This window comes from Fibroporia radiculosa (assembly GCF_000313525.1).
Source record: "Fibroporia radiculosa TFFH 294 genomic supercontigs, scaffold597, whole genome shotgun sequence".
NCBI classification, from domain to species: domain Eukaryota; kingdom Fungi; phylum Basidiomycota; class Agaricomycetes; order Polyporales; family Fibroporiaceae; genus Fibroporia; species Fibroporia radiculosa.
In genome coordinates, this window is record NW_012133226.1 from 1 (window position 1) to 13830 (window position 13830).

A 13830-nucleotide genomic window follows, 5' to 3' on the forward strand; every position below is an offset into this window, starting at 1 on the left:
ATTTTTGACCGCTATTTGTGGACGACGAATATCCTAGCAGACAGGGGTCTCGCCCAATAATTTTGCAGCCGTGAGTTTGTCTTGACCCATCGTCGAGAACACAGATAGCGTCGAGGCAAGCCAGCCATCGAAGCAGAAAAAGGTGCAGTCATCGACGCTATCGGAGAGGGACACCAGCCAAGAGACGCGGCAAGCGCGGAACCCAGACTGCCCCCCGCTGAGTCCCGAGCCACAGCTGAGCCACGCCGAGCAGCCAAATAGCTGGTCCTCGAGCTATCTCCTCCCTCCACGCCTATCATGCGAAGTGATTTTTGCTCAACTATTCCCAAACCTGTGGTTCACGCAACCCAAGCCACGATCTGCATCGCTTTTTCTCACTCTCCACGATGCTGTATCTGTTTCCATCCTTTTTGCCCTGGCCACCGTTTCCTGCTGGCTGCATATTTTTTTCAACCCCGCATTTGGCTTTCCACCTACCAACCCCCCCAGTCTATCAGCCCACACACTTGGTTTTTTCTCGTCCTCAATATCTTGTCTGTCCATTAATTACTCTTCCGCGTCGTCGAGTCCCGCCATCGCCTCTAGCATTCCCCCGTTCACTTACATGGTCTCTTCTCTCGACACGCTCGCTCACTGCTTGGGGCTTTCAGTGCGCTTTCATACTCGCGTTTGCTATCCCCTCCTACCCCGCTGAGGCAAATGGCAAAAGCAGGCCGGGGAATTTGGCAGGAGTGGCTCATCGAGATATTCTACCCGACAGTTTAGCCTTACAGCGAATTCGTGGGCGATAGATCGAGGTCGTCGGTGGATATAGGGAAGGTGCGAGAGAATGTGACTTTATCCCATACTATTCCAGCCTAACAGGTACTCGTTACGAGACTCGTCCAGCCCGGTTTCCAACTGTTTCAAACAACATCGCATACGGCTCACCGTATCGCCACGCCCAACATCCGAATTCGGAAAGCTTTTGAGGGATATCCCGTCGCCACTGCGGGTTTTGCTGTTTGTGTCGGGCTGGCCTATGCCTCAGGTGAGTCGACCCGCGCTCAATCAGTCTACGTCGACTAACTATACCAGCCGTGCAAGACTCGATTATCTGGATCGGAGGTCCACAATCGAGCTCTCAGGTAAGGACCCTGTCTGCGAACGACGCTGAGGGTGCGCATGATCAAATGTCTCTTTCTATGATTACAGTCGCGAAGACTGTCTTACTTATCTCGTCGTGCACTTTACCCGTGACACCGTCTTGGCAATATATTTTCTTTCTCCTGCCATGTCGCGTGAAGATTTTTAACGACTGGGTTGGTGGATCTCTGCTTACCTTTATGCTTCAGCTCGGCTTTCAAATGTTTTCAATCATTGATTCATATCAGTGTTGATAGGCCGGCGCCACCAGGAGATTGCTCAAGTTGTCCACAGCGGCCGCTGACCCAAGTGACTGAGCAGAGCGGGCACTCTTTTTCCTTGTCCTTGTCCAACTCTTTGTTCTTGCAGATTCCGATCTGTATCTGGTCGCAATGGTTGGGCTCGACTATGGAGCTCTGCAAGTTCGATACGCGTCTACGTCCACTTATTGCAGGCGGCTTTCAAGACATTCACACCAACTTATCGTATAACCCATTCTATTACTATCCCAACTACTACCCCATTGACCTATTGACCTATATATGTACATTTTCTGCTTCGCATCTAACACCATCCCGAAGTGCGTGTCACATGCCAGGCTGGAGGTTGAAGCTCTACTTTGTTCTTGATCCACGATAATAGTTCACGCTTTACTTCGTCAGGAACCTCGAGTCGGCACCAGTGCCCCGTCTTGAGAACTGCTATGGTCACGTCGGAACCATATTGGTTTAGGCTATGGTATACTACTGGAGGCGGCTTGACGTAGTCCGCTTTGCGACCACCACAGAACACTGGCTGCCGGATGATGCAACTAGCCAGCCGGCTCAGCAGTATTGTGTCCTAGAAAGATTTCGAGCCTTCAAGGACATCAAATTGACGGGGAAGGACAGGATCGTGCAATCATGTCTGACGACAATGGCTTTGTCGACGTTTTCGGCGGTCAGTATGTCCGTGACCTTGCCGGTCCGCTGTAAGAAGGCAAATTGAGGCACCTGGGGGTGTCGGCATACAAGCGGTGGTGGCTCAAGTGCCACGACATCGATTTGGATTTGATGCTAATGCGACCATTTTCGCTGGCTCACACTTTCATTCATGACTTGCTCCCCATCATACATTTCATACTTTCAGGTCGATTACCAACAGGTCCTCCTTCGCCCTCTGCCTCTTGTTCCCGGCTGCCTTATACTCCAAAATAGTCACGCGTGCCTTAGCGATGGCGAGCCTAGTGCACACATGTACCCATTGAGCTATGAACCACCTTTAGATGAAACAACAAAGCGGCCTCACCTCAATATCAGCCGAAAAGCCAGAATCCATGGATGCCTAGTTTCAGGTGCGCTTCCGCCTAACTGCTCTCAGTGAGGCTTGACATCCCTCAACACTCTCTGACGGAGGACTGCCAACCTCAGCGATGGGAGTAACATTAAACTCGCAGCGCACAGAGCCACTCAGATGGCTAGATCGTCTTCGATCAGACCCACCCTTACTCTTACCTGTCTCCCTCCGCGCTGGGGTGATGATCGCTGACGAAGGAGGATAACAGTTGTCGTCGCTGTGGTAGTCATCATCCGATGACGAAAGGGCACCTTCCGGCGAGAGCTCTGGTACATTGACGGCTGGGTACGTGCTGATCGACTGTCCGGCACTCTGGATTCTGGAATGAGATGACATATCTCGCGCTGGTCGCTTGGTAGATTTCAAGACGGTTGGGAATTACCAAGAAGTCTCCGCTGATCCTGTCTTGCAAATGATCGCTGCACTACTACCTATGTGGTACTTTGAGAACCGATCCGGTCCTACACTTGAAGTTGGAAGGATTTGACGTACCTCTCCGTCTATAATCAAAGGTAAATATCAGATCTGGATGACTTTTTTCATCTACATAACCCCACTCTGAAGGAGACTCCCAATTATGAGCCACAGGAATATCCTCGGTACTCCAAAAGTTGCAGGGTAAGTAGCTCAACATTGGCACGTCATAGGAGTTGCGAAGGTATACGTTTATTCCGCGCTGTGTGCATCATTGCCACGGGAATTGTGGAATGCAAAGCGAACATCCTTGGCGCGGTAGATCCAAAACTCAAGTCTTCCAGGACCACCTGCATCGACCCCGGAGTATACTGGAGCTCATTCAAATAAAGCCTTGTCACTCACCAGCCGAAGAAACTTTCGAGAATTTAAGGCCTTGCGCTTGTTCTCTGATCCACAGGCCCCCATCATACCCATCACGGCCCGCAAGACATAGGGCAGATTCTAATTCAATGCCGTTAAATCTCGGCTCTATTTCTACAGGGGTCTATTACAATTTATTTGAATATTCGAACGTAAAAGTCCAGAAAGGAATGCGTCAAGGGTTAGCAAGAGGAAACGCTGCCCCCTTTTTTGCGCCCGAACTTTGTGGACGGTGATCATCTTGCCAGTATATATCTTTCGGTCGCGTTCCTCCATCAGAGTAACGATACAGATCGAGAGACCTTTGTAAGCCGGCATACTTAGTACGTGCAATGGCGCAGGGCAAGCGAGATGGGGTTGAGATGGGGCACGAAAGCTGTACCGTGCCAACCGTAGGGGAGTCCCGACTAGTCCCGATCAAGCAGGGGTGTGATCGCATTGCGGGGCACGGGCGCCAGACGGTGGGAAAGCTGCCATGACGTCCTCTATGGGCAGAGTTGCGGGAAAATGTCCCTGCTTTTACGTCGCCTCCGGCCGTTCTCCCTCGTCCTCCAAAACATATCACCGCTTGCTGTGTTTTCTCTGGCGGTTTGCTACGACTGAAACACGGTCTCTATGAATGCACTGCGACCTCGTGTGCGGTTCGCGCCTGTTCTTGCACTTTCGAAACGTGCTCCGCGCACTCTCGACGCCAGATCCGACCCCATGAACAGCAGCATTGCCAGCGAATGAGTGTTCATGCCTTCTCCACCATGCGCGATGTGGCAATGCCCGTCCTCATATCCAGGCTCCGTCCGCGCACACCCCTCGGGGCCGCCTGCCTCCTCTCAATATCTCATCTCTCCTCGCTAGTCCTACCTTCCTCCTGCCCTTTTCTCTCTCGTGCTCGCAGTCCTATCTCTGATCCTCTTCCATTGACATCCTCCGTCGATCTGAGGTCCTCCATTCCAACCGTTCACATGGCACGCACAAGCAGCACCTCCAGTCTCCCCCTCCAAAGTACAAGCGGCCTGCAGTCCCCCACGCCCCGCCCGCGACCTCGTACCTCTGCACGCCCCAGACCACTTTCGCACAGGCAGAGCCTCCACACGGTCGCCCCTACCGCAAGACTCCATATCCATTGGCTATTTCGTTCCAACATCCCTCGCCGTCGCGGCATGCCCCTCCCCTCTGACCCTAACAGGCGAAACTTCTTTGGTATCGGAGAGATCATAAGCGTCCTAGCAAACGTACGTCCCTTGCGCCCACTCAGACCAGCGCATCGGCACTGATCGCACCCCTACAAGCCGTCAGAAACCTTGCGATCGCTCACGGAGTCCAGGAGAATGTTGGAAGAGACAAGACGAGAACTTGCGGAAGCGCGAGAACGTGCTCAGCTCAGTCCGACACATACGTTTTCTGCGCTGCCGGGATTTTTCGATAGGCCAGCAGAGCTCAAAGCTATCGAGCGGGCACTCGAGGGCGAGCCTAGCTTTACTGTATTGTTTGGTGCCAGTAGCGTCGGAAAGGTACGCTCGTTCCATTTCACTCAGAGTAGCACTGGGTAGCATGGCCCGGAGGGAGAGACCCTGTGTGTTGTCACAGTGCTCAGGAATCTGTCGCAGGATTTCCGTTCTGACACTGCCCGTTGCGTTTTCTAGACGGCGCTATTGCGACAAGTTTTGACGCGATCGACTTACCATGTGCTGCACTTTGACCTCCGCATTGCCGGTTTTGCAGACCTGTCAAGCCTATACATGAGTTTGAGGTGAGTGTATGCGCTTCTGATTGGAGTATCGTGGGATCCTGAGTTTGATTTTGCATATAGCCAACAAATGGAGGCATTTTTCATGAGCATCGCGCAAGATCCAGAATTACCTGGTTACGAAGTGTTTGAGAAAGAGGCATGGGGTTTTAAGGTAAGGATTAAACTTGCTCGCTATAATGCATTGTGATGGCTACGGTGCACATGTGTGTGGCATGATTCGGACGGTTGTCTGCTTGGGACCGGTCGATTTCTGGAGTAAATATTTAGGAGATACGAGCCGCTCTGGGGCTGTCGCTGGAACGGCTCAGATCTCATTGCTGTATGTCGATCACGACTAACGCTCCTTATGTTAGCATGACAGGCTCAATGCGGAGCGAAGGATGTCTAACTCAACCCAACAAGGCGAAACTCTTGCGCATACAGCCATGAGCGAGATCAAGACAAGCGACATCGCGAGATTAATGGAACTTTTTCAGGCAAGTACTTCACCGTTGCTCATATGTGGACGTGTCCGTAATCTCCATCGTGATCGACATCCTTCAGAGTTCACTTTTGCGCTACTGGAATTTTCAGCCCGATCCATCTTCATCCACGGCTCGACCCCCATCACGGAAGCCAAGCACTGACTCTGATTACTTGTCAAACAGCACACGCGTGCAGAACGGGCAGCAGAAGAATACTCGCGCGCCATGGCATGCGCGCATATTTGGAAGCATTAGCAGGCGCAGTCGTGCGGACAAGAAGGCGCGCGAGCAGCAGATACAGATGAATGGCGAGGCAAGGCATGAGGAAAAGGGCAAGGGGAAGGAGTGGAAGGTGCCTGCAAAGAAGATCCCGGTGTTCTTGATCGACGAAGCGCATAAGCTGTGAGTTTTTCGTTTCCGTTAATTCGCTGCGAGATGGACACTAAGCCTTTTCCTGCTCGATGCGGCGCTTGATAACGGCCGCAGTCCAGCTCTGATTCGCTCGGTGGATACTATGAAATCGCTACTGGATGCAATGCTGGTACTTACCAAGCAGGATCGTCTCTGTCATGTCATACACGCGACGAGCGACCCGTTCTATCAAACGTGGCTCCGGCAGCTGAACGTAATGCAACATTGTAAGGTACGGATGGCCGTCCTCATGGCGTCTTGTTCCTGTAGGACTCACGCATGTTGCACGTTGAGATTATCACGGTTGGCGACTACCCAAAGGTAGATACACGGCGATTCTTCCGGGAGAGGATTGTGCCCATAGTCCCAGAGACATTGCGTTCCGGATTAGAGTTTGAGCGACTGTATGAGGCCTTCGGCGGAAAACTTGCTCATTGGCAGGATTATGTCACCGACTATAGTGAGCCGCTCGTTTATATAGTCTCGTTTGATACTGACTCTTGCGATTAGTTAACGCGAACGGAAAATTAGACAGTAAGCCACTCTTTCCTGACTTTCGTATCACATGTACTAAACTATAACACAGTCAAGCAAAGTTCGCATTTCCTGCAAGCGCATGCGCTGCTTAATCTGCACATAATCCATTCAGCTCAAGCTCCCCCCAACAACATTGGCAGCAATGGCGGAGAGGAGCCTGCAACTAGCCCACAAAGTGCCAGCGCTTCGCATCATGCCATCCATCGGTTGTCTCCCCCACCTGGCTCCAGCACGGGATTTCATATTTATTCCCCACTCACCGCTAACCCCCATGCGGCACCGCCTACCTTTGGCTCCATTGGCGGAGGCGAAGCTGCGCCCGAATTCCACGCAGACTTTACGGCAATCCAATTGCTGAAGGTCATGAACCGCCTCGGTCAGCCTGGAGCGCGGTCATTGCCGTACTTTCTCCTCTGCCGCGAAATGGGCGTGCGCGCAGTCGACGGCATGGTCAAAGGCCGAATCCTGGACCTCAGGTGGACGGACCCGATCTCGAAGGAGGGCGTCGACTCGCGGACGATGAGCATGCGGCTGCGCGACAGCACGCGCCTCAGAGACAGCATCCGCGTGCGCGACAGCGTCCGCATGCAGTTTGCTGCAGGGAGCAGCGCAACGGCGGTGAACGACTACAACGACATCGCATTGTCGGAGGAAGGAGAGATGGTGCCGATGACGGAGGAGGAGATTCTGCGAGCGCACGAGCGGATGATCGAGGGGCAGGGCCCGGAGGACTACGAGGAGGAGATCGTAGGCCCGAAGCTGGTTCCGATCACGCCCATTATGCGCTATGCGATGCGGGAAGTCGTGCAAGATTACTATGACAATGACGACCAGACTGTCTCGGAGTATGCGTCGTTGTCGGAAGTGGAAGAGTACTAAGCCTCGCCACGATGTTGTCTTGTGAAGGGCCCCTTGGCAAATATCTTGTTCATGACCTGGGTTGAATGTCTCTGTTGGTGTGCAACTGTCTTTTCTGTAGATCTGCCGTGCCTCTCATTCTAGTATCGTATATCGCACTTATGTATTGTATCGTCGCTCGTTGCAGTAGATAGCTATATGGCCGCTGTGGGCTGGCCTCTTGCAGTACCCTTACGGCCACTTTGGGAAGCTCTGCACGTAACACATAAGCTTCGAAGTCCCTATGGGTAAGGCTAATTTCCTGCGCTTCGTGTTTGCAATACCAATGTGAGCACTGGGCCGGCTGAAGCCGCGCGGGGCAAAAGGAAGCTGCAGGACCAACTATGCCAGAACGTTCGCGCTGATTGTCGAAGACTGGAGAACCGGCTCAAGAGGACTCGAAGATGCCCACGATCTTCGTATATTTAGCGGAGGAAGTTTGGAGTATTGTCCGGCCCCGATTGGAATCTCGGATGTGCGGGTTCACCTAGTAGGAGTCAAACCGGAGTGAAACTGTGTTTGAGTGGTGGAGTAGCTGAACGTTGCTCGATGGTACGGTCAAATGACAGAATCGAATATCGTCGAAGCGGACTAGGGCAGATCGGAACAGCAAGAAGCTTGATCCAGAACCACAGCACGTTCGACGGTTGAACTTGGGGAGGGAGGGATGCCCCAACAATCAACCTGCATACCGACTATATAGCCTGGGGTTACCAGCTGACCTGAGAGGGTTCAGGATGGCAGGAGCACGGATGTGGAATCATGAATGCAACGAGGGACTCTCTCTCGGGGAGGAGCTCGCACGGAGATTGGCGAATCATAAGGCGGTACCGCGCATGTGCGGAGATTCATGTTACCGGAAAGAGGAATGTCTGACCTGTTGCACATACGGATCTGGACGTAATAGACCAAAGATCCTCCTGGGAGGCAAGAGCCCCACTGTTGTCTAGAAAGGCGACTGCAAACCAGTCCTCGACCGCAGCTCGGACACTCTTCGTAGATTGCGGAGTGCGAATGGTGGTTTATCCAGGACATCCGACGACAATGCAAGTCGGCGTGTCCATAGTGACTGTATGTTGCCATGGAATCTGGAGGAGACGGCTTCAAAGTCTGGGAGGAGAAGGGATGCCATCACGTGGGCGGGAGGAGGAGCTGAAGTGTGCGGCGACAAATGGAATTGGACGAGAACAGCCATTGTCAAACGCTCACCGCTCAACGGAACAAAAGGGCCGCGTGTCTGCGGATAGAGTCCGCATGGAGTGTGTGTCCCTCATATAAGCACACTCGCACGCACGCTCCTGCTCCGAACACATCGACTTTACCGCCTGGCAATCTCCCACCGACACCATGAACAGAGGCGGCGATAGAGGACGTGGCTACGACAGAGGCCGGGGGCGGGGGGGCAGAGGCAGTCCTGGAGGTCGGGGCAGCCCCGTGCCCGGCGGCGACGGCTTTCGAGGGCGCGGGGGCTCACCTGGCGATAGGGGCGGGCGCGGGCGCTACCAGGACCGCGGAGGCGGCGGGTTTCGAGGTGGCGACCGTGGAGGCTACCAGGATCGCGGCGGGTTTCGAGGCGGCGACCGAGGCGGATTCAGAGGTCGGGGCGGTGGTCCCCCCAGAGAGCCCGGAGGGTGAGTCCCTTCCCTTTCCCCCTTCTCCTGGCCTCAGCTGACGGTCCCCCAGTGTCTTCTTGCCCAATGTGCCCGCGAATATCGATGCTCGCCTCGCAGATAATACTCAAGACGCCCTCGTGGCGTCTTTCGGCTCCTTGACACTCAGAGACACCGATCTCCCTACGCGCCCCGATTTTGGCACACAGGGCAGGGCTATCAAGTTGCGGACAAACTTCTTCCCCGTGCGTGTCCCCAAGGGCCCCCTTTATGAGTATGATGTCGCCATCAACCCAGAGGCCACAAATAAGCGTGTCAAGCGCCGCATATTCCAGCTCGCAGAAGCCACAAGCGATTGGGAACGGGCGGGTATGCGAGGTCGCGTTGCACACGACCACAGCAGCAAACTCATCGCCGCACTCAAACTCCCTCAGCCGTTGGAGATCAAAGTAACGTTCTTTGATGAAGATGAGGATCGTGACAAGAAGAGGGACAAAGAGTATACTCTCAGTATCAAGTTTATTCAGGACATCGAGACCCAATCTCTCACCCAGTGCGTGCTTTCCTCTCGGTTTCATCCATCTCCAGAAGGCGCCGACGCTTTGAGGGTCTAACGTACTCGAAGCGGAGATTCCAGTATGTTTGGAGCCTCAAAGCTTCAGCACACTTTCTGGAATGGTTTCCTCGTCGTGACCTGCTGACTATTCTGTATTCAAGGTATCTGAATGGTGCACCCCAATTCCGGGGCTACGACATCATGCCCGTGATCTCTGCGCTCAATCTCATCCTTGCGGCCCATCCGAGCCGTGCAGCGGGTGGCGGCGTCATGGTAGGACGGAATAAATTTTTCCATCCCTCCCCCGAATTTCCTCCCTCGCCCCTGGGCGGCGGTCTTGAGGCCTGGCGAGGTTTCTATTCGTCCGTGCGTCCTGCATATAAGCAGCTCATGGTTAACGTGAACGTGTGCACGACGGCATTTTACACGCCTGGAAATTTAGCTCAACGAATGATGGAATTCGCCAACGCAAGCTTCGGAGCTCGGTACAATGCATTCGCCAAGAACGTTAGGATCAAGACAATCCACTTGGGGTACACCAAGACCATTAAAACTGTCGCAAAAGTAACTGCTAGACAGCATAGGTTTAGGACGGAAGACTATGGCGAGGTTACCGTTGAGCAATATTTCCAACGCAGTACGTGGTTGTTGTCGTTGGCTTGGGGCACTTCATTAAGCTCAGACACTTTCAGAATATAGCATTCGTCTGCAGCATGCAGATCTTCCTCTGGTCGACGTGGGTGGTAAAAGGACCAATTATTTACCCCCGGAGGTCTGCGAAATACTCCCCAAGCAACCCTACCGTGGGCGCTTGACTGATGAGCACACTGCAAACATGATCACGATTGCTCTTCAACCCCCTAACGTCAATGCGAGAGCAATTACGCAGCGTGGGCTCGATGAACTTGGGTTCAGGGATGAACCGGATCCACTTCGTGCATTCGGCGTCAGTATAGGAAACGAAATGGCCGTGGTGCCAGGCCGGATCCTCAACCCGCCTGCACTACGATACGCGTCAGGATCCCCTAGGGTAGACGACCGCGCCAGCTGGAATTTGCGGGACGTCAGATTTGCGGTAGGGGGTAAGCTCGACAAATGGGCTGTGCTTCTCATCCAAGACGGACACCCTCGGGACGAGTTCGGAGGAACGAATGATCCGGAGCTCAGAAATGTTGTGAACGGCTTTGCAAGCATGTGCAGAAAGTCCGGGATGCAGGTTGGGCGAGACGAACCTGCGTATACCTCGGTCGACCTTCCTCGGCAAGACCCTCAGGACCCTATTCGGAAGAAAGCTATCGCTGCGATCCGCGCAGCACTCATAAGTCTCAAACCGAAGCCGAGCATGGTTCTCGTGATGCTCTCTAGTGGAGACAGGAATATCTATTCTGGGCTCAAGCACTTATGCGACGTGTATTTGGATGTCGCCACCGTTTGTGTACATGCCGCTAAAATCCGCAAGGAGAAGGGACAGCTCCAGTATTTTGCGAATGTGGCGCTGAAGGTCAACATGAAGATGGGCGGAGTGAACCATTCGCTAGACCAGAGGAACATGACATGGCTCAATCAGGCACCGACCATGCTCGTGGGCATGGATGTCACCCATCCGGGCTTCGGGACTGTCTCAGGTACTCCATCCATTGCGGCGGTAGTTGCAAGTGTCGATAGCCAGTATGGTCAGTTCCCGGCCACGCTCCGCATCCAGGAGTCAAAGAAAGAGGTGCGTTTTGACGACCATGTATTGCGGCTAGTTGCTCATGCTGTACTGTGCTAGATGATCACGGACCTGGCTGAGATGATGGAAGAGCGCATCAATGCTTTCAAGAATCGCAGCAAGGTGTTGCCACAACGCATCCTGGTGTATCGCGACGGTGTTTCCGAGGTACGCCTCGTACGCAGAATGGCTGGTTGTATGCTCAACGCTTCCTCCAGGGTCAATTTGCGATTGTCGTTGCGGATGAAATGCCCGAGATCAAGAAGGCGTTCCAGAAGTTCAACACGCCGCAACAAAAGTACTCACCCAAGCTGACGATCGTTATTTGCGGAAAGCGTCATCACACCCGTTTCTATCCTACTGAGGCGCAGAATGCAGACAACCTCGGTAATCCCAAGGCGGGGACCGTCGTCGATCGCGGTGTCACTGCCGTGTACGACTTTGATTTCTTCCTTCAAGCGCACGGAGGTAAGGGATCTACTAGCTTGCGCTTTACCCGTAATACTTACACTAACATCGTACATAGGACTGCAAGGCACTACGCGGCCGACCCACTACTACGTCGTACACGACGAAATCGGATTCCGGGCTGACCAGCTGCAGGGTCTGACGAACGATGTGAGTTACATGTTCGCGCGCGCGACAAAGGCGGTCAGCCTGGTCTCGCCGGCATACTATGCCGATCTCGCATGCGAGCGCGGACGGTGTTACCTGCATGCGCTTCTGCAAGGCCACTCCGACAGCGGCACGACTGCTACGAGTGGCGCCGGAGGAGACGAAGTCTGGAGGGAAGCCGAGCGCATGTGGCACGGCGGCGTCAGAGGTAAGTTACAGGAAACGATGTTCTATCTCTGATATACGGAAGATTTGAAAAGAGGAGGCAATTGTATGTGCTGTAGAATTAGTAACATGTATGTTCGGAATTGGATATGATATTGTATGCCTTGTACAGTAGCTTTGGAATGTTAATGTAGATTATCACCGCGCGGCGCAGGAGGATGCTATGCTGTTGCTTCACATTGCCTGGGGCCACTACCAGATATCGGTCTCAATGATTAGCTGTTGTTGCGAGCGGGTCCCTAGGCGATGCCATTGCCGCTGCAGCGATCAGTAATTGGAAATCCAATCCGTGTTTACCATGGGATGAACATTTTACTTTATTACAAGTGTGAGCGGGAGTCGAGAGATACACGTTGGTCGAGCTGGCGATCGAGTTTATAACTTCACATTGTCGTTGATCCACGCCAAGATCTCGTTGTTCACCTGATCGGCAACTTCGAACTGTAGCCAGTGTCCGGCGTCGTACTCCTTCAGGGTCCGGTTTGGACAATATTTGTTGAGAGTTGGGTAGCCAATTGCTGGTACACAAACGTAGTCCATCTTGCCTCCGATGTAAAGGACCGGTTGCTGGATGACGTGGTTGGCCTCCGGTATCTCTGGTGTGCAAATTCAGTGTCAGCTCAAGTAGCAATGTGCGCAATGGTCATGCCCACGTCTGTCATCTTCACTGGTTATGCCTAATGTGTACACCTTGTACCAATTCAGGCCGCCAGCAAGCCCATCGATGCTAATTCTGCTCATGATGTCCTCTCTGTCCTAGTCGAAGAGCGGGCATGAGCCAAGACGGATGCGTATCAAAGAAGCATGACTGGGTCTCGCAGTACCTGTTCGGTCAAATAACTAGCAGGTGGTGCCTTCTTGTCTGCCAACAACCACTCCTTGATCTCGCCCGGGGGACACATATGCTCCTTCCAAATTATGGGGTCCCGTGGGTAAAACAAGTTGAGGAAAGATTCACCCTAAGACCGCAGAGTAGGTCTTCAAATGGCTTACGCCAAGCAGCAAGTACGAACGTGTTCCATAATGACTTTGTTCGCTCCGTCCTCCGAGAAAAAGCTGAATCCAAGCGAGATAAGAGATACGCGAAGAGATTGTTGCTCACATAAGTACCCACTGCCAGTATCCAAACGGTTCGTACCCGATCGCTTGCTTCAGTCGTGCCGCGGCAGCGTCGTAGCTGTATCCGGCATTGTTCGGTGAATAGCCAACAGCCAGAAACACGAACGCAAGGAGCCGTTCGGGGTGATAGCTAGCCAGACGACTGACTAGAGACGAGCCCCTGAACGCATGAAGGTCACCTCAAGAGACGCAAGGAGAGCAGAGAGACAGCCATGCCAATCATGCCCAATGGCGATAGCCTTGTCGACATTTTCTGCATCTAAAATGTTGACAATGTCCGCTGCCATTCCACTGTGCTTGTAGGCCGCAGGGTCCGTAGGCTTGTCTGTCTGTCCATGACCCAGGACATCGGGCACGATCATACCAAAACCCTCCTTTTTAAAGAAGGACACTTGGAGATGCCAGTCATAGGATGTAGAAGGAAAGCCATGGATGAACAGCAGGATCGGCTTGGAGGGGTCCCCAGCAGACACATAATAGTTATACTTGAAGCCCCGTGTGGTGGTGATCTGCTTGTATGAGGATGGATTCATGAAAGGTGGCTTGGACGGGGAAAGATGGTTTGGACGATGGAGTGATTCGGATATGCAGGTGCTTGACGTGTCCAGAATCCCGGCGAGTTCTCTACTACATACTTCCCA

At 53.2% G+C, this 13830-nt stretch overlaps 4 protein-coding genes across 4 annotated transcripts; 2 read left to right on the plus strand and 2 right to left on the minus strand.

Moving 5' to 3' along the window:
• Positions 1-2241: 2241 nt before the first annotated feature.
• On the minus strand, positions 2242-2796 carry FIBRA_01366 (uncharacterized protein; the record flags this gene model as incomplete). Its single annotated transcript, XM_012323241.1, has 3 exons — positions 2242-2347; positions 2413-2474; positions 2530-2796. The coding sequence occupies 3 exons, from the start codon at positions 2794-2796 to the stop codon at positions 2242-2244; spliced, it is 435 nt and encodes a 144-aa protein (XP_012178631.1).
• Positions 2797-4454: 1658 nt separating this feature from the next.
• On the plus strand, positions 4455-7335 carry FIBRA_01367 (uncharacterized protein; the record flags this gene model as incomplete). The annotated part of the gene is made up of 10 exons (XM_012323242.1): positions 4455-4526; positions 4584-4805; positions 4938-5044; positions 5105-5195; positions 5398-5553; positions 5618-5910; positions 5956-6133; positions 6190-6379; positions 6430-6453; positions 6506-7335. The coding sequence occupies 10 exons, from the start codon at positions 4455-4457 to the stop codon at positions 7333-7335; spliced, it is 2163 nt and encodes a 720-aa protein (XP_012178632.1).
• Positions 7336-8700: 1365 nt separating this feature from the next.
• FIBRA_01368 (uncharacterized protein) lies at positions 8701-12085 on the plus strand (the record flags this gene model as incomplete). The annotated part of the gene is made up of 8 exons (XM_012323243.1): positions 8701-8984; positions 9037-9516; positions 9552-9599; positions 9681-10156; positions 10212-11236; positions 11291-11398; positions 11449-11698; positions 11757-12085. 8 exons carry the CDS (start codon positions 8701-8703, stop codon positions 12083-12085), a joined length of 3000 nt encoding a protein of 999 aa, XP_012178633.1.
• A 360-nt stretch (positions 12086-12445) lies between these two features.
• Positions 12446-13722, minus strand: FIBRA_01369 (uncharacterized protein; the record flags this gene model as incomplete). The annotated part of the gene is made up of 6 exons (XM_012323244.1): positions 12446-12666; positions 12724-12826; positions 12895-13029; positions 13084-13126; positions 13185-13247; positions 13337-13722. 6 exons carry the CDS (start codon positions 13720-13722, stop codon positions 12446-12448), a joined length of 951 nt encoding a protein of 316 aa, XP_012178634.1.
• Between the last annotated feature and the right edge of the window lie 108 nt (positions 13723-13830).